Here is a 20135-nt window from a genome sequence, read left to right as displayed (position 1 = left end):
CTGGGCGTCCGGGTATCTTGAGTGTTCGTCCATGAGTACGACCACGTGTCTCCCGTTGTTCAGTGGTCCGAATAGGTCGACTGCTAGCTCCTCCCACACTTTACTTGGCAGTGGTGATGACTGTAATGGGTTTGGGTGTGGCGGGGGCGCAACTTGTGCACATACGTGGCAACTTCCCACGACGGTTTCTACCAAGCGATCAAGTTGAGGGAACCAGACTTTCTGGCGAAGGAGGCACTTTGTGGCGACTACGCCTTGGTGTCCTTCATGCGCTAGATGCACTATCCTCTCCCGGAGCGTTCTCGGGATGACGACCTTGCATCCCTTTAGTATGATGCTGTCCTCTACCACGGTCAGCTCTTCCCGGACCTGGTCCAGCCACTTGACGTCTTCCTTCGTAGTGTCCGGTTCTTCTCTGGCCTGATGTTTCATGAGGGTCGTCGTGTCCATCTGTAGGCAGTGTCGAGCGATTCGCAGTGCTGGGTCCGCCTCTGATTGTATCGATAGTTCCTGCCACCCTACTGGGAGTGGTTGTAGGTGATGTATGATGTAATTTATGTACGCGTCCGCTATGGACGGTTGGGATGCAGTCGTGCACATGGGATGCCGGGAGAGGTAATCCGCTGGGTTTTCTTCCTTCCCTGGCCGGTGCAGTATTTGGAACCTGTAGTCCTGTAGGCGTAGGCCCCATCTGGCTATTCTCGGCGGCATCCTGGCCTTCGGGCTGCCGTATATGGTGAGTAGTGCCTGGTTGTCTGTGATGATGGTGAATTCCTTGCCAAACAGGAAGAGATGGAAGTATTTGCAGGCCCAGACGACAGCGAGGCTCTCTTTTTCCGCCTGTGAGTATGCCTGTTCTGTGGTTGCTAGGCTCCGGCTGGCATATGCTACCACGTGTGTGATGTGTGGCTCCCTGGGGTCTTTCTGGGTCAATATGGCGCCGAGTCCCACTGGGCTGGCGTCCACTATAAGTTCAGTGTCGCGACTGGCATCAAAATATGCCATGTCTTCCGCCTGTGCGATGGCCTTCCTTATAGCCTCGAACGCTGCTTGACACTCTTTCGACCATATGAATGGCGTGTCCTTCCGGGTGAGTAAACGCAGGGGGTTACTGACGGTGGCGTAGTCTTTCAGGTATCTGGAGCAGTAGCTGGCCAATCCTAGGAACGACCTTAGGTCTGTAGTGTTCACGGTGGGCCTGGCTGAGTTAAGGGCTTCCACTTTTTCCAGGTCGGGTCTCATGCCTTTATCAGAGAAGATGTGCCCGAAAAACCTCAAGGATCCTTGCGAGAACTCGCACTTAGATTTGTTTAAAGTGAGTCCTGCGTCGTCCAGTGCTTGGCATACCCTGTGCAGTGCCAGGTCGTGTTCTTCCTGGGATTTGCCATAGACCAGGACGTCGTCCGAGTAGTTCAGACAGTTGGGGACGTGCCTGATAACCTTGTGGATCTCTTCTTGAAAAATCTCGGTGGCAGAGGATATGCCGAAGCTGAGTCTTTTATATTGAAACAAGCCGAGATGAGTGACGAATGTGGTGATGTAGCGGGACTCCGGTGCGATTTCAATTTGGTGGTATCCTTTCGTGAGGTCCAACTTGGAGAAAACTCTTGCTCCGTGGAGAAGGTGAATCATGTCCGTGATCCTGGGCGCCTGATGGCGTTCCCTTTCAATGGCTGTGTTGGCTCTGCGCATGTCTACGCATAAGCGTATGGATCCTTCTGGTGACTTCTTGGGGACGGGGACGATGGGTGACACCCATGGCGTCGGGCCCGACACCGGTTCTATGACATTCATTTTGATGAGCTTGTCCAGCTCTTCTTCCACCTGCCTCTGGATGGGATACCTCGGTAAGGTTGGGCCACTGGTCTGACCTGGGGATTGATGTGTAGGTGTACCTTCCTGTTTCGCAGTTTGCCTAGGCCGGTGAAGAGCTTTGGGAATGCGTTTTCAATTGCGTCCGGTTTTGCAAAGTACTTATGGGCCATCAGCTGGTATAAAATGTGCACCAGTCCCATGTCTACTGCTGTCCGGAAGCTTAATATGCATCCGCTGTTGGCTTCGGTGTCCAGGATGTCTAGCGGGATCTTTGCAGAGTGCCCTTTATGTGTACACCAGGCTGTGATCATGCCTTTGCATGGCAGGGATGTCGTGGAGCCATAGGGATATATGTCTACTGTGGCTTTCCTAATTTTTGGCCGTGTGGTCAGGGATTGATATGCACTGTCGCTGATAATGTTGACCGTCGCCCCGGTGTCTACAAGGAAGTTCAGTGGGGTGTCGTTAACTTGAAGTGTCAAGATGGGGCTGTGTTGGGTGGCCGCTGTGTTGTCCTGTAGGGCCCACACGTAACCTTTCCTCCTTTGATCCTCCTCTGACGAAGGGGTGTCGCTGCTGGTGGGTGACCTGGTCTCCACATACCTTACAAAACGCCGTCTGTGTGATCGTCTCATGTCTTCCGACGAGCGTTTATCCTCGCGTGTGTACCGGCTTCTGCGGTCGCTGTCTTCTTTTCGGGCTCGCCTTCTGTCGCTGTCCCCTGCGGGTCTGGGTGGACTCTGGCGGGTGGGCCGGCGCCGGTCTTGGTAGCGATGTTTGGGTGGCGTGTGTGTTGGCGCGTTTTTGCACATGGCCCTGTAGTGGTCCATTCCCCCACATGCGGCGCACTTCTGCCCTACAGCCGGGCATGTTCCTGTGTGCGGGTATTCATAGCCGCATTTATAACATGTGGCTTCGAGGTGTTTGTTGCCTGGATCAGGGTGGGTATACAGTTTGTTGATCGACTCGGTGTTTTCACTGTGTTGATGTATGGATACTTTTCCTAAGCTATCTAGTTGAGAGTCCACCGCTGCTTCCATGCTGGCCAGCGCTAGGATTTCTTCTAGGGATCGTTGTTTCTGCAGAAGCTGCTTGCGAAAAGGTTGCGAGAGGCACCCGGCGATTACTTGGGACCTGAGTGCCACTTCATTAGAGTATCTGTGGAACTCACACTGTTTCAGTTTGATGCGGAGGCGCATCACGAAATTGTCCATTGACTCCCCTTTTTCCTGTCTTGTTGTGTGAAACATGTGGCGTTCATAGTCTACGTTCGTGTGTGGCGTAAAGTATTCAGATAGTTTGGCGTGTAGCTCCCCGTATGTGACGGTTTCTACGTTCAGCAGTTCCCCTGCAATGTCTCTTACCGCCGGTCCCACTGCCATGAACAGTGTGTTTTTCAATCTTGTGTCGTCCGTCAATCCTATGGCACCTGTGTAGAACTTGAAGTCCCGTAGCCATATATTCCATCTGGGCCCTAGATTGGAGGTTTCTCTGATCTCGAAGGGATTGGGCATGTGCATGACTTGGGATGCTCCTCCCTCCTGGTGTGCATGTTGACTGTTGTCTTGTGCGGTATCCGCGTTTCCAGACGCTGCCGCCGCCAATCCTGCCCCTCCCGAGGAGGATGCTGGTGTAGTCGCCGTGTCTGACATGGTGGCGTTGCCGTGATGAGCCTGTGTGCCCTTTGATGACTACGGCGCCTGGGCTCTGGCAGCTCTGGCGGCGCTGCTGCTGCGTGCGGAGGACTTTCTTCCTCCCTTCACCCTTTTGTTGCAGTGGGGGAGGTCGAGGCTTCTGTGGTGGTACCGGAGGACGGCTTCCCCCACGTGCGGTCCCTTTGAGCCTTCCTGCGCGGGAGGCGGGGCCACACAAAATCAGCGTTCCCGTATTCGTGGGGCGTCTGTGTGCCAGGTCTGTGCCCTTGTCACGCGGGAGGCGGGCGCCCTTGTGCTGATCCTGGGCTGCTCGTGTGCCAGTCCCATGCTTCCGTCACGCGGGAGGCGGGTGCCGTGTGGCGATCCTGGGCCTGTGCCCCTGTCACGCGGGTGGCGGGTGCCTTAGTGCTGATTCTGGGCTGCTTGCGTGCTTATCCTGTGCTTCTGTCACGCAGGAAGCGAGTGCCGTGTGATGATCCTGGGCCTTTATCACGCGGGAGGCGGGGCCGTATGGAGTCGTCTGCCGTGTCCGAGGCGCGCCGACGCGCTATACTGCCTGACAGCAGACCTCGGCACGGCACCAGCGGGAGTCCGTGTCCGCTCGTCGCCAGTGTTAAGGAGTCGCTTCCTTGTGAAGCGTACCCGCGGCAGGCCCTGCAGCAGCTTGCAATGAGACACGGGAGCCGAGGTACTTGTCAACCTGCTTTAATTAACATGTCGGCAGAACTGCCGATCCTAACCCCCCCGTCCCTCCCCTTCCCCTGATGTCACGTCCTGGACGTCATGTCCTTTGGGCCCCGACGGAGGCCCGCCCACACAACGATGTGAGCAACCTGACACATCCTTGGACTACTCTTGCATGGAGCTAGGACAGAACATCATTCTGTAGTGATTGTCTAGTTTCAGTCCTCTTTGGCTAAGTCACATTGGTAATAACCATATTTCTGTGGTCCATAATGAGTGTTCTTAAAAGAGGGTCTGAAATTTCAGGCATTCTGGATTTGTTTATGTGCATATCTCTCCCATGAGAAAAAGTCTATAGGGACCCCGGAATACAGGTCAACTGCAGGATTTATGTAGCCTCATGATAGGGGTCTATGGAAGCCAACACTAATGCGACGTCAGAGGATGGACAGATTGAAATAGGCTGGCATGCATGGTTTGGGTTACCATCCAGTACCTCGCTACTGAGCTCAGTAGAGTCAGTTTGACAAGCTATATCAGACAGCTTGGGATGAGCCGCAAAGATATGTAAGTCAGTCTGGCACTCTCTATTAGTCCTTTCTGGTGGTAGCTGTAGTTTAACATTGTCAAGAGATTCTGACCAAAAGCTGAAATACCTGCTGTTTTTGCAAAGGTTAAGATCAAAAATAATCTTTTCTTTAATCACTTGACAGCTCACAACACTCCAGTGGTCCTCACCCGGCCCTTTAACATCCGTCTGGGCCTGTCCCAAGACCTCCACAATAACATCATCCATGGGTTTCATCGGGGACTGCAACACAGTAGACCCTTCCGTGGATAGCTGATGATGATTCTTAAGGGGAATTTACCCTGACATGTTTGTTTGGTCGGTCTTGCAAACTATAGGATCTCTGTCCAGTTTCACGTTTATCATCGGGATGGGCTCTCATTCCGAGTTTGGAGGTAATCATGGCGCTATTTGCACCATGACTACCTCCAATACCGGTACCGAGTCCGCCCTCGTTCAATGTGGACTTACCAGTCTATTCCGACCTTTGCGGCACTGGTTAGTCCCCATTGAAAAAGCCATTCCCCATTCCCATTTGAGCCCCCATAGGGCTCAAACGGAAGGGGGAAGGTGCTAATAACAGTACCGCAAATTGCAGTACCGTTATTAGCTCTAAAGTCCCTTAACGGGCCCCGTCCTTAACGCCTGGTAAAACCAGGCGTTAAGAAAGGGACCCGCTAAGGGAACTCGGAATAGGGCGCAAATGGATAACCGGCACTGGTGTCCTTACCGGTGCCCGGAATCCCTTTGCGCCCAACTCGTAATGAGGCCCTTGGTCAATATAGAATCATTGAACTCATCGGGATATTCCCTTCTCTCAACTTGGAGCCACTGTCTCCTGTGGGCCCTTATCAAGAAGACCTTGGTCATGCGGTCATTACTTAGACTTAGACTAGTATATGCACTACCGGGAAGCCATCATCATCTCCTGAGGGGGCTCCATAGATGTCTCTGCCTAGGCCATCTTAGGCTGGACACGGTAATACTATTGGGCCAGTCTTAGTATTGCCCACGGAGGCCCTATTAGCTCTAACATTAGGCATGCTGTGGGTCTGTCCCAGCAAAACGCCAACACTGGTATATACAGTCCGGCGTCCCAGCGTCCCCAAGTCCATTCAATACAGCACTACAGGTCCATAAACTCCAATACAGTGCGACAATAACTTAAACAGTCGAGCAAAGTCACGGAGCTCTCCATGACCGGCCTGCATCCAACCCACCGACCCGACCGCAGCTCCACAAGAGCTTAGTTCCTTGTTCCTGTTTGAGATGCCCTTTTTGTATTTCCACTCGAACATAACATTTGATGCTCTTCATCTGCTGGATGCGAAAATGCTTCACTTGATTTCTGGAAAATGCAATTGATTTCGCAGTGTTTGGGTAAACAGACAGGCACTTGATGCTCCATTGCTTCCTGCAGAGCCGCACTCCAGCCAGGCTAAGAGGGTTAATTATTTCACAAGTGAGGGGGGAAGTCATTGATCTAGACAGCCATTCCACTTGGAGAAGAGGGGAGAGGCCTGGGAGACCCCGTGCCCCACGATGAAAAGCCCGGCTCTCAGGAGGACAACACACGTCTTAGTACTGGCAAATAGCCCTGCTTTTGGGTTGGCATTGCACATAACAGCCGGAATGTAGCAAGATGCTTTGTGTACCGGGGGTCCAAGTCTGGATGCAAGCAGATGGCGATGGGTGGAGTGGAGTGGATGGCAGCGCTTTCTGTTGATGATTTATGCATCTATAGCGACGGTGTCCTGGTGGTAGTTATGCAGTCTGACTTTACTATTTATTTAGTTTATTGTTCATTTATAACGCGCTTAATACCAGCGAATGGTTTCTAAGGCGGGATTGCGCTGTGTTGTCTTGCTTCAAAGGCAAACGCGTTGCCTGTGAGCTATCCTTCCTCCCTACGCACTGTTTGGCCAATTGCAAAGAAGTTAATGTCTTAGTGAGGGCGTGAGATGTGTTTGCAAAGCCACGTTCACATGAATTCGAGAGTCGACGAGCAAGGATCTAAATATCTTAGTTTATGCACCATTCATAAAGGTGCAACTTTATGTCTCAGGTTAGTGTAAAAGTATTGACTGCTGATTGGTGGTCTATGGAAAGGGCCCTGCAGAGGAGCATATTGTCAATCACCATTACACGTTCCCCAAAGCACTTTACTTGACTGGATGTTAACATGTCTTAACAAGCAGAAGGATCACTGTATGCTAGTGAAAAACCATGCAAATTCCATGGAAAAAAACAACATATTTGAGGGATAGGAAGGAAGGTTAAAATGCAAAACCCAAACAATTTAATTTCGGAAACTTGACCATGTAGTCTGACGGGAACCTTTACTCCCCACAATGCACTACTTCACACCTGGCATCACAAATGACACCTGCCATAAAACTGATGGCTGATAATGTAGATAGGGCAGTATCTTCCCCAGGGCTAAAAACACTATACAGGAGTGACGTGCCCTAGAGTGTGTGGACCTAGATCAGGGGTCTGCCACCCATGGCTCTCCAGATGTTATGAACTGCAACTCACAAGATCCTCCACCATTGACTATGCTGGCTGGGGCTGATGGGGTTTGTAGTCCAACACATTTGGGGAGTCAAAGGTTGTAGACCCCTGGCCTATATCCCCACAGGGCTCCTTATGCAAGATAGAAACAATGATTCCTAAATACATGAAAGTACCTGTTGCAATGTCAGGACGTTGAGATGAAGCTATGGTGCCTTTGTGGTGGAGTCTGGGCATCTCTGTGCATTTCTCTGATGAGAAGGAGCAGCTATACCGTCACCCTTCCCAGAATAGACTACCAGAACTGTTGGTGGTAAGGATGGTAATTAGTAACACCTGTTAGCAAGCACTCTGAAACTGGAACTTACAGTATGCGCCGCCAGAGGACTCACCAAGTATCATTATTATTACTTTTGTGGAATGGAATCTGGTTAGTTAGTGATGCCTGCGAGCAGGCCCAGTGTGTGGCGTAGAAGCAAAATGCTGCAGGTCGCTACCAGGACGAGTTGGAAGTGCACTGGCATTGGGTGCGTGGAATAAGATGGTTGGACTTGGTACCTCTCTGTGTTACTTTACTGACAGAGCATCATCCTGATATACTTATCATTCATTGCGGAGGAAACAGTTTAGGCCATGTGTCTGGAATTTCTTTGCAATTTGCAATGAAGGAAGGACTTGCGCAGATCATGGACATGTTCCCCAATTGCCAAATACTTTTTTCCCGTATTGCACAAAGACAAATATGGCTGCGTTCTTCTGCATTTGGTCCACAAATGGAGAAAGCAAGACACAATGTGAATAAGGCGGTTTGTGCTTTTCTAAGAGATGTTGGCATGTCCTCATTCCACAATGAAAACGTTTTGTTTCGGAGCTCTTTCATTTTTCGCCGAGATGGCGTCCATCTCACATATGCTGGCAACCAAATTTTTCTTCACAATGTACAAAATGCATTGCACCCTTTTTTGGAATCACCCTAACTTATTTGCCATTCCGTTTTTCTCAATGTGCAGTTTTTGAAGCAAACACACCACCAAAGGCTCTTTTCAGAGCCACCACTTACTCGCAGCATAAAGTCCATTGGTTTTAATCCGCGTGCACCCTCCATTTCTGTGTCCTACGACTGTCCGCAGACTTTTTCAAAACTGCGCAGGGGCCTTCAACGGTCACTTGCTAATTCTACTGTTAAATTGAGAAAGCCGGCTCGTGTGGCCATTTGTTTTACATTTTTATTGTTTTCCACTTTCCTGCTTGTGGCCACATGACACACTAGGAGAGGAGGGAAAAGGAGGGTAAGGAAGGGACACCAACCACAGGGATAAGAAGGGGCAGATGGAGAGAGAAAGCTATAAGGTGATCTTTACTTGGGTAGGAAGCAGTTATTCTGATGCTCCGTGACCGTAGCCTCAAAAGCACTTCGAAAACTATCCCCCCTGCATACTACTGCGTCACAATACATACACACTATTGTCATTTTTGAAAGAAAAGGGTCAATAGCATTTCGAATGGCTTGTGAGGCAGCTGGAGGGAGGCGCTCTCCCACAGGAGTGTCTCTTGTGGTGAGAGAATCGGACACGGAGGATGCTGTGGAGGAATTTAATCTACGAACGTACTTCACATGGCACCACCTTGCGAACATCTGCACTGTGGAACAAAGTTAGGTGGCGCTTCATGGTTGTAGTACCAAAGCTGTACACACCAGGTCTCCCGCGACTCAGCACCAACTGGCACTGGTTACACCTGACCCGGTTCGCACGTGCTTTTGGTATGTTCCCACAAACATAAAAACAACCGCCACATCCACAACTGCCGGCGAGTGCTTGTAGTGCGCAGTTCCTCCAACTCATTCTCTTCTTCATCCTCTTCCTCGATCTCTACATCCTCACCCGTATATCCCTCTGCAGGCCCTTGGGGAGGTGGTGGTGGAGGGTTTGGGGGTGTTGCTGAAGCTAATGAAGTGACAGTAGCCATGGATGCCATAACAATTAGTTTTCCTATTGGTCACTACAGCGGTAAAGGCAGCACAACTCAATCTGCTATAGCCAGAAGCACAATGAAGATGTGCTCAGGGGTGCGGCCATTTATAGGGGTGGAGAGATGCGCCTCATCACCATCTTCATCACTGAAAAAAAATTCCAAAAATTTTACACACCATGTCCACAGGTAAGCTATTGTCTGCGATATGTGAAATGATATTTTTATACTGTGCAATAATTTGCCTTGTGTGTATAAGTTCTTTTGTACTGTTGCAGAAGCACACAAACTGCGCAAATTAGTCCACATGCTCAGCATGAGTGCGGTCACATGATGATGTCCTGAAGACATCCGCGACAGAAATGGGTGTCCGCTGGACAGCAAATGCAGAGTAACAAACGTGCGCATGCGCGCAAGTGTCCTACGGACAGTGTTCGGGTTCTCAAACTAATTCAAAGTGCAACACAAGTGAGACGGACAGTTAGGGACAGGCGCGATGTTCGCTGTACTTATGATTGTACTGCGCATGTGCATACAAGATATGCTTACTGTACGGAAAGGTCCAGTGTCCTTAGGACAATTCCATTTTGTTTGGCTACGAACATGCCAGCCACCGCGCCTGTTCTACGGACGGTACCATCTTGGCTGCGGACGATACGGACAGGTATAGTGTCCTTAACACGCTCCCATTTTGCTCATTTACAGACATCCTGGACATCTGGTGTGTTCTACGAACATGTTTTATGTCGTTTGTAAGCGGTGCAGTGAGATATAATGTCCTTAGGACGCCGCTTTCTGTTTCTTTACGCACAACTTGCACAGATGGTGCTGTCAAACATCAATTCCATCTTACTTCACATTAGTACGGGTAGGTGTACTGCCATTACAACATCCACATTCCATTCCTTACGGATAGGTCGAACAGGCATGCTGTTCGCGAACATTTGAAGTCTTTTTTAAAAAAAAGTATTACTCAAACTCTTTAACTACAACTACTATACAAAAACATTCCAAACATGCACATGCACTTCATTCCAATGAAATACCGGGGGAAGCAGATACTGACACAAATATAGGGGAATTAGGATTCAGCACGGGATGGTTATGAGGGGAAGATTTGTGAGGGGACGAATGGATGGATGTTTCGTCAAAACGTCTATTTTCTACTTGAAGGTTTGGGATGGTTTACTAGGGAATGTAGAAGGTGGACAGGTGCAGGTGGGACAGTGGCAACATACTTTCCCTCTCACACAGTCCTCAACAAATTGCCTTAAACTTTGAAAATTCTCATTCAGTGTCTCCATTTTCAGTTCAATCCTTTTCAGCCTGTCTTCTTCTGTCTCGTTTGTTGCCCTTTCTTCTTTTCTTTCCTGGTCTGTAGAAAATAAGTATATATCTATTAAATGTCCATAAAATACTGGGCATTATTATTTCTGCACCAAATGCCAAAACAAAAAGTACACACACATATAAAAAAATGACCTTCACTTACTATTTTGATGTTATTTACCTTCGCCTACTGTGTGCGTCCACTGTCAGTCTAGGCTGCAGAGTTTCTGTGAAGTAATTATGATGGAGGAATACATCCATTTCATTCTACATGGTTATTAAATGTGTCGTTTCCATTTCACACTTTTAGGTTTCCATATTTATTTATTAATACTTATAATGTCTTTGTGTCCTTTTTCTATGTTGAACATTTTTTGTGTAAGAGAATAGTACATTTTCACATACCCCCTGCCTCTTTGGGTACTATAGACCTTGTCCGCCCCCATCCGCAAACAGGCGCTCAGTCTGTCCCTTTCTAATATCAATAAGGAGGGGGTTCTGTATGGTGTATGTTACATGTATATCAAGTACGTTCATTATACTACATATCTCCCAAAATCACATGATGACAGTGTACAGTCTATATTATATTTAGAATATGGCACCTCAGTAGCACATGTTGCAGACAATGGCTACGTTTCTTTTGAGGGCGTTCATGTATTCAAAGAATGCACTATTTCAATGGCATTTTTTAGCAATGCATTGCTTAATGAACTATTTGGCATATGATAGATCTGCAATGATGTGTTATATTTTTTGGCCAATATTCTAGTGACAATCACTTGTGGAGGTGCAGCGTGAAAGGTAAATGCACATGTGATGTCATCAGTGATGTCATCAATGACATTTGTGATGTCATCTTTGATGTCCTGGGTGTTAGGCTTAGCAATGCATGTAGGTGGTGCGAGTTATGGTTGCTTACCTTAGCATAATTGGGGAATGTGCAGTGTTTTTTGGTTTCAATGTGAAGTGTAACATCCCTTTAACAAAGTTTTTTTACTGAAAGGACATATATATGTATGGCAGAGAACGAAAACAAAGGGGCTAAACATGTGATGTCATCAGTGATGTCATCAATGACATTTGTGATGCCATCTTTCATGTTCTGGGTGTTAGTGTTAGCAGTGCACAGTGGTGATGGCAGGTATAGTGGCTTAGTTTACCATAACTGGCGAATTTCAGGGGTTTTTCGGTTTTAATTTGAACTATAATGGGGAGGTGGAAAAGGTTTTTTTAGCGAAGTGCACAGGGGTTTGGTAGGGCAACTTAACCATAACGTCCCCTCAAGAAAGTTTTTTTTGTAGTGAATATATATATATATATATATATATAAGTCACATTTGTTTATGGTGAAGCGTTGTTCCTTATACGATTCCACACCGTTCCACCAATCTGCACCACATTTTGCATAGTTGCCTGTTAGGACTGGATGCATGACATTTGGACACCAACTCTAGTTTCCCCCAACTTTGAGCTCCGGAGAATGTCAGCCAGCCACACGCACCCATGCAGTTTACTTCAGGGTGCAAAGCACATCAAGCGATAAGCGAATCGGAACACTGACCTATAGGATCAGTGTTATCATGTCTGTCTGAAGAACCTGTTCAGAGAACAGGTACTTCTGCTAGTATTACAGTATAAGGAATTTGCAGTCGACATGAACTTCTGAAAACCCTACTGGGCTGGAGAACAGCCAGGCATGCATTATGTGTGCTTGACATTTAATCTTGCTGAGTGTGCATCGACGGGGATCCCAGAAATTAGTTATTCTATAATAATGAGAATCCATGGCTGCAAGTTAATACACTTGTAAAGGCCAGTAAGGCTGAGGATGAGTCAGTCACATGTCATACTTTCGTTATGCAGACTTTCACCCTTTGACATGTAGGTGAATACAATTTAGTTAGGTAGAATTCCAATGTTATGAACTCTCTACTTAGGTGGGAAGGTGGACGCATAACATACCTCTAGACCAAGTGCTTTTTCAAAAGATTATTTTTTGTCAGCTGTGAAAAGAGTTAATGTTGGTTTCTATATTAAAGTAAACATTCAGGTGCAAGCGATTAGTCAATTACCCTTTGTTTACCTTGGAGGAACCTGATAGGAAAGGTTCTAAGCTTTCCCACTAATGTATTTACTTTGGGGGAAAGTCTATGACCTCTTCAACCTGCCGGTTATAGTAATATTTCAACAATATGATATTGTCACGAGTGTCACCCAAATATCTGAAACATTCACAGAACCATGAAAATTTGAATACCGTGGAAATTTGGGCGATTGGTAGTTCTGTTTAATTTATTCGCCCATGCTTATTAGGGATCACTGTTTGGACCCATGAGCAGCAGAGACAGACCTACAGACTATCTGCCCGATTCATGGAATATTTGCACGGTTCAAAATGAGTTTGCACTGCTGAAAAGTGACTTTGCACTACTGACACAAACCCTGATTCATGGAACTGTGCAAAGTGTCTTTTTGCTGTGCAAGGTCATTTTGTACTGCAAAAATGAATTTGCACTGACTTTGCACAGTTCCATGAATCAGGGTTTGTGCCGGTAGTGCAAAGTCAGACAGATCAACAGACCAGACTATTTGCACATCCGGTCTGTTTCCTACACTTTTGTGGTAAACATGGGGTTTGCCCTGCGTCCTGTGTCCATGTTTACCACACAAGTCCAAAGCTCATGGGCTAGGACCACAGCACAGATGCCGCCTCTGGCAGCAGTTCTGGTTTCATAGATTTTTTGGCAAAGGAGGACCGCAGATCCATTTGTGAAAATACAGTGGGGGTCATTTTGCATGACTTCTAAATTGCGCGGAACTTGACAATGTCTGTTTGCATTCCGTGCAAAAGGTCTGATTACCAGCATTTTTTGTCATTTCCATATGAAGACTTGTGAATAGTAAAACAAGCCTTTATGCTTCACTGCTCTGATCCGTTTTGGTGAAAGTGTAAATGCTGCCTGCAAATAACGTTTGCAGCTAGCATGTGCAATGGATTGCTACATCATTTGCTTGCTTTTTAGCAGGTGCAAAGGTCTCAGCGATTGCATAGGACTCTTTGGGTTTTCTGCCTGCATGAAAATACATACTGGTGGAAATCAATAGTGCAAACTGAAGGCAGTGCAGGAGAGCAGCCCAATAACCTATATCCATTCTGTACCCCCACTCTGCCTTCAAATTGCATGAAAACTCTACGGATAGTTAAAGTGAAGCGTAAACCTCATATGCCTAGCTTTCACACTTCACTTTAACCGTGCCTTTAGAAAATGACACCCGATGTCTGTCTTGCCCATGCTCAGGGGAGGCATCCTTTCCTCTTCATTTATCCAAATGGTTTAATACAATATCACTGGGTCAAAAAATATCTCTTGTTCACAGCACTTTCTGATTGCATGCAGCCTTCGGTGAACTTCCATCCAGTTAGTATGTTAATGTTTATGTTAAAATACATTTGTACCACGCACTATCACCACCAGAGTGGTCCCCTGGAGCACTGGCGGCTTTGAAAGAGGGAGGGAGGGGGGGTTAGTGGGAGGAAGCTGGAAAAGTGCAAGAGAGCAGTGAGGTGCTGTTGGCGGCCTCAGCCCGGTGGCTCCTTTGGCTGGGCCTGGGGTGTTTTGCGGCGGGTAGTCATCGTCTACTGTTGTGCGAGTTTATGTGCATTTTTTTGTTTTGTTGTTGCAATCTAGTGAAGTTTGTGCAGTTTGTTGTGCTGTAGGTTTGTGGTTGTGTTTGGTTTGGAGTTTGAGAGGTGTATGCAGAGGGGGAAATTGTTAGTGCAATTGGTTAGTTGGCATCTTTATCCTGAATTGAAGCGCTGGGCTTCTGTAATTTCCCAGGTGTGGTTCGGGAGCACCCCTGCGCTTCTGTCCTGATCTGGGTCAGTCCGGCCTTCAAGGTCCCTTTTATATCTGTCCCCTTCCTCCCCCAGCCTCCCTCGCAGCCCTACCTGTCTTCCCTTCCCGCTCATACTGCTAGTGCACCTGCCAATGTCCACAGCTCAGCTAGTGTGGTGATTACCAATATCCTGACAGTTCCACAACACTGTGGTACCTGGTGGCAACTAAGGGGTGAGTGTGGGTGTTGGGTGGAGTTAGGGTGGGTTGGTGATTCTGTCTCCGAGATTAGAGCCAGCACAGGCTGGCCTTCCACGCCTGCATGACACAGAGGCAGTGGCCCCATGTGCCCAATATGAACAGAGATTAGAACCAGCATGGGCTGGATTTCCACCCCTGCATGACACAGAAGCAGTGGCCACATGTATCCAATATGAACAGAGATTAGAAACCAGCACAGGCTGGACATCCACCCCTGCATGACACGGAGGCAGTGGCCACGTGCATCTAATATGAACAGAGATTAGAACCAGCATGGGCTGGATTTCCACCCCTGCATGACACAGAGGCAGTGGCCACATGTATCCAATATGAGCAGAGATTAGAACCAGCACAAGCTCGCTTTCCACCCTTGCTTGACACAGAGGCAGTGAGCACATGTATCCAATATGTGCAGAGATTAGAACCGGCACAGGCTGGCTTTCCACAAGTGCATGACACCAAGGAAGTGGCCAAGAGTATCCAATATGAGCAGAGATTAGAACCGGCACAGGCTGGCTATCCACCCCCTGCATGACACAGAGGCAGTGTTCACAAGTATCCAAATATGAGCAGAGATTAGAACCAGCACAGGCTGACTTTCCAACCTTGCATGACACAGAGGCAGTGGTCGAATGGGCAGACATTAGAGCCAGCACAGGCTGGCCTTCCACCCCTGCATGAAACATAGGCAGTGGACACATGTATTCAATTTGAGCAGAGATTAGAACCAGCACAGGGTGAAATTCAACCCCTGCATGACACAGAGGGAGTGGCCACATGTATCCAATATGAACAAAGATTAGAACAGCACAGACTGGCTTTCCACCCCTGCATGACACACAGGCAGTGGACACATGTATCCAATATGAGCAGAGATTAGATCCAGCACAGGCTGGCCTTCCATACCTGCATGACACAGAGGCAGTGGCCACATATATCCAATATGAACAGAGATTAGAGCCAGTACAGGCTGGCCTTCCACCCCTGCATGGCATGGAGGCAGTGATCACATGTATTCAATATGAACATTACACATGAATATGAACAGTATAATAAATGCAAACAACTAACCAGTTGCATTCATACCTTAAGATGGAGTCAATACATTTCTTTAAGACTTTGTCACCAACTTGAGCCAGCATAGTGAATGGTGAGGGATCATGGGAGTTGTAGTCCAAAAAATCATGCAAACCGCAGGTTGCAAACCCTGTACACCGCACAATTTCTCACTTTCCTGTTTTTTAAAGTATTTTGTGTTGTGGGCACTGGGCGGGGTCCTTTGAGCACATCATATAGGAGTGCTCTAAAGTGAGATAATTCTAGCTAGAAGTCACTGAAACTATGAACACAGTTTCACTGCCAGCCCTGGATTTTTATTTTCAGACAATTATTTTGGGGAGGACGATCCTTTAGAAGATCTGACATATCCACAGAAGTGCTGTTTTTTTAGCGAATTAGAGAAAATCATACTGAGGGACTGGAAGAGTGTTATTTTCTCTTCTTGCTCTTCTTGACCAATTTTGGTTGAGGACCTGTGCAAAATGTCACTACTTGAAAGAGTAATTTTATGTAAGCAGAAGAAAATGAATCTGTACATGGGAATCTGGGGGAGGTATCTAGAACTAACGCGATCTGCTTTGATCTGTGCTTTGTTCACCTGGCCAGTTTGTATTGTTTTATTGTAAATATGTTCATAAAAATATGAATACAAAAAAGTTCTCCATATGAACATTGCTACTTCTTCTCACCTGTGGTTCCTTTGAGGATAATTACATAATAAGAATATATGACCAATTTTAAAATGAAACATCTTGCATAACAGGAGTCACCAGGTTGAGTGCCTCATTTCTGGCATGATCTAGATGGGAGAAGATCGAGTGAACACTTCCCTTGTTTGTATGTTGATAGTTACTAATGCCATTGACTTCTCTGTTTCTTCCTCAGACGAATTGGCTTTTATGTGACCACCTTCCAAAACATCTCAGGCCTGGAGTCAAAGTTCCACAAAGAAATTGCAGTGGTAAGTGAAGTACAGCTCCTGTGCTCTTTGATTCACAGCAAGTTCCTTTCCTTTCTGTAGCTGTGTAGTTATGTAGACTGTCTTATTATTAATAGAGGTTCAGTACTGATTTGTACCTTCAAAACATTACACAAGTGGGCAATATTTGTATCTGCTTTGGTCGGGTACATACCACCCTTTAAGTAAGCCCAGCAGTGTCTGACGAAGACACCTGTTTTTGGAGAAGACCCCAGCGAGCAGGAGCCTCCTCCTTTTACTGCTAGCCGTCGGGCTGCATTGCTCTGGGGAGGTATGCTCCATTCTGGTGCAGCCCCGCTGCATCATGTTTGGTACTACAAAGTGAGTGAACCCATAGGAATAAATGGCCAGTAACCATTTCACGGGGAAGTCCATGGTCTTGACTGCGATATCCTCTGTGTTTATATTTCAAAAGCGGTGACAGTGTGGAGAATTGTTTTAACTCATAATAAAAAACTTTACACCTGCCCATCTTAGAGTTTGCAGTTGCGATTTCTAATAAAATGGCAGTTTACCTGTGGCCGTTGGATCATGTCTTAGGTTTTCAGTGATAATTGGATTTTCAGGGTCCATATTAGATGTGGGGTTATTGGTGTGCTGCTAATGCCTCTGGGGGCAGTCTGTCTGTGGCTGTCTTGGGGGGGGGGGGGCAGAGAATCCCACTCCTAAAAAAGTGTGAGGCTGCTTACTGTGAGTACTTGTATGCATGTGTAAAAGTGCCTGAATGTGTGTGGGTGCACAACGGGGAGTGTCCAAGTGCACGTGTGTGTTTTCATGTGGTAACGTGCCTAGTACTGTGAATCCCAAACATATGGTGGCACTACCTGCCACATTACAGAATTAGGATGATCTGTTATGGCAATAGCTAATCTATGATGGGAGTACTTGGACATATGGTAGCACTGCCTGCCATATTACAGAAATAGTATGCTCTGTTATTGAGTTTAGGACCCTATAGGAACATGCATGAAATGGATGGGTACACAGAATAACTCTGAGTCCAAATAACCAAACCAACTCAAGAAGATGGCGAAGTACTGTTTAATTAACAATGATCTAAAACAGGGAATTACAACAAACATCAACGGATGTATGCTCAATTCCTCTCAACGATCTTTTCACAAAAACACATTTATATATCGAAAATACGTCAGAGGTGACGTTATATTATGCGGCAAATAATAGAAGACCTTACTGGGGATTGGGATAGGTTTAAGAGGAACATCTAAGTACGCATTCTATAGGAACTAGGATTGTGATTGCCTGCCTACTGTCAGGTGGACAATATTTGCCTACCTCTAAAACATGTCATCTTCAAAAACATAAAGTGCACTGTTTCTGATTGGTCTTCAAACTGTAAGGTCCTTCATTATATGGACCACTACAATTGGTTGGCATGCTTGTGCCATGTCTGGAACATTCGTTTCATTTAGCAGCAGGTAAGCTCAGACCCAAGTGCAAGGAGAGGGGCCTGACTCGATCTCCCCACCCAATTAGCCCAGCATCTCTCATCACCCAAGCCTTCTGCCATGAAGATTGTCTTTGAACTTGGCCTTGCAAAGTATCCTTGTCTCTGAGAATACAAAGGTGTGCAGGTACTCACTATTGTGTTCTGGGACTCCAAGTTCGACTCTATTCCCATCCTTGACTCACTTGACAGGATACCATGATTTGGTCCATTTTGCAGGTTTTAAATGTCTTAAATGAATAAAACCTGACCCTTTTGGTGTTCTTTCTTTGCACCTTAACTAGGGATGATTCATCCTTTGCACGTTCACTCCTTTCCAGAGTAGATAGCCAACCTTGGCGGCTGAAGTCTTGACTTCAGGCCAGACAACCTTGCAGTGCAGCTTCATTATTCAGCTTATTCTTACTGCGACACAATTTCACTTTCTTCTTCATGGGTCCTGGCTTACTAAAATTCATAATACTGATGTCCAGCTTCTATACAGTGGCAGCTTTGCCTGCATTCTATTCACTACACATAGCCAGCTTCTATGATGACTTAGTCTGTCTTGCGTTTCAGCGTCTGTACAATTATTGATTGGTTAAATCTCTGCAACACTTTGTGCACGTGTAATCTTCTTTTTCATATTTGAGTTCACTCGATTCTTTACTTCGTCATTAGTTTCTGTAGGATCCATGCATCCTCTTAGGCCAGTATTCTGAGACATCGTTCATACTCTCTTATGATGTCACAGGCTTCTTTCCTTGCTCTATTATATTCCTTCAGGGAGTTCTTCCCTCAGATTGTCGTCTCTTCAGATTGTCGTCTCTACAGTCGATAGGCTTGTCTCAATGGGTATCTTATTTTCGAATATACGCTACGGTATTGGCACAACTGCTGGTGTCAGATGCAGCATGATCTCAGGCTTCCACCATATAGGAGGTGGGGGGCGGGATTTCCTGCAGAGGTATGCAGCTGCTCCTCTACAGTATAGCAAGAGCTTATCTATGATGGCAGTACTTGGGCATATGATGGCACTACCTGCCATATTACAGAAATGGGGATCTGTTATGCAATAGCTGATCTATGATGGGACTACTTGGACATATGGTGGCACTATCTGCCATATTACAGAAACGGGGATCTGTTTTGGCAATAGCTGATCTATGATGGGACTACTTGGACATATGGTGGTACTACCTGCCATATTACAGAAATGGGGATCAGTTTTGGCAATAGCTGATCAATGATGGGACTACTTGGACATATGGTGGCACTACCTGCCATATTACAGAAACGGGGATCTGTTTTGGCAATAGCTGATCTATGATGGCAGTACTTGGACATATGGTGGCACTACCTGCCATATTACAGAAACGGGGATCTGTTTTGGCAGTAGCTGATCTATGATGGGACTACTTGGACATATGGTGGTACTACCTGCCATATTACAGAAACAGGGATCAGTTTTGGCAATAGCTGATCAATGATGGGACTACTTGGACATATGGTGGCACTAACTGCCATATTACAGAAACGGGGATCTGTTATGCAATAGCTGATCTATGATGGGACTACTTGGACATATGGTGGCACTACCTGCCGTATTACAGAAACGGGGATCTGTTTTGGCAATAGCTGATCTATGATGGCAGTACTTGGACATATGGTGGCACTACCTGCCGTATTACAGAAACGGGGAACTGTTTTGGCAATAGCTGATCTATGATGGGACTACTTGGACATATGGTGGCACTACCTGCCGTATTACAGAGACAGGGATCTGTTTTGGCAAAAGCTGATCTATGATGGGAGTACTTGGACATATGGTGGCACTACCTGCCATATTACAGAAACAGGGATCTGTTTTGGCAATAGCTGATCTACGATAGGACTACTTGGACATATGGTGGCACTAACTGCCATATTACAGAAACGGGGATCTGTTATGCAATAGCTGATCTATGATGGGACTACTTGGACATATGGTGGCACTACCTGCCGTATTACAGAA

The 20135-nt window shown here is 46.8% G+C and overlaps 1 protein-coding gene across 3 annotated transcripts in view; it reads left to right on the top strand.

Annotated features, from left to right (window-relative positions):
- AMPH (amphiphysin) overlaps window positions 1–20135 on the top strand; it is a 1422934-nt gene that overhangs the window by 770084 nt on the left and 632715 nt on the right. For all 3 annotated transcript variants that reach the window (XM_069613278.1, XM_069613276.1, XM_069613275.1), the window contains exon 8: window positions 16581–16656. In XM_069613278.1, coding sequence (XP_069469379.1) covers window positions 16581–16656 — 76 coding nt within the window. The remainder of the gene's footprint in view (window positions 1–16580; window positions 16657–20135) is intronic.

This window comes from Ambystoma mexicanum, chromosome 5p, assembly GCF_040938575.1.
Source record: "Ambystoma mexicanum isolate Mex_15411 chromosome 5p, UKY_AmexF1_1, whole genome shotgun sequence".
NCBI lineage: Eukaryota > Metazoa > Chordata > Amphibia > Caudata > Ambystomatidae > Ambystoma > Ambystoma mexicanum.
This window is presented reverse-complemented; position numbering and strand designations above follow the sequence as displayed.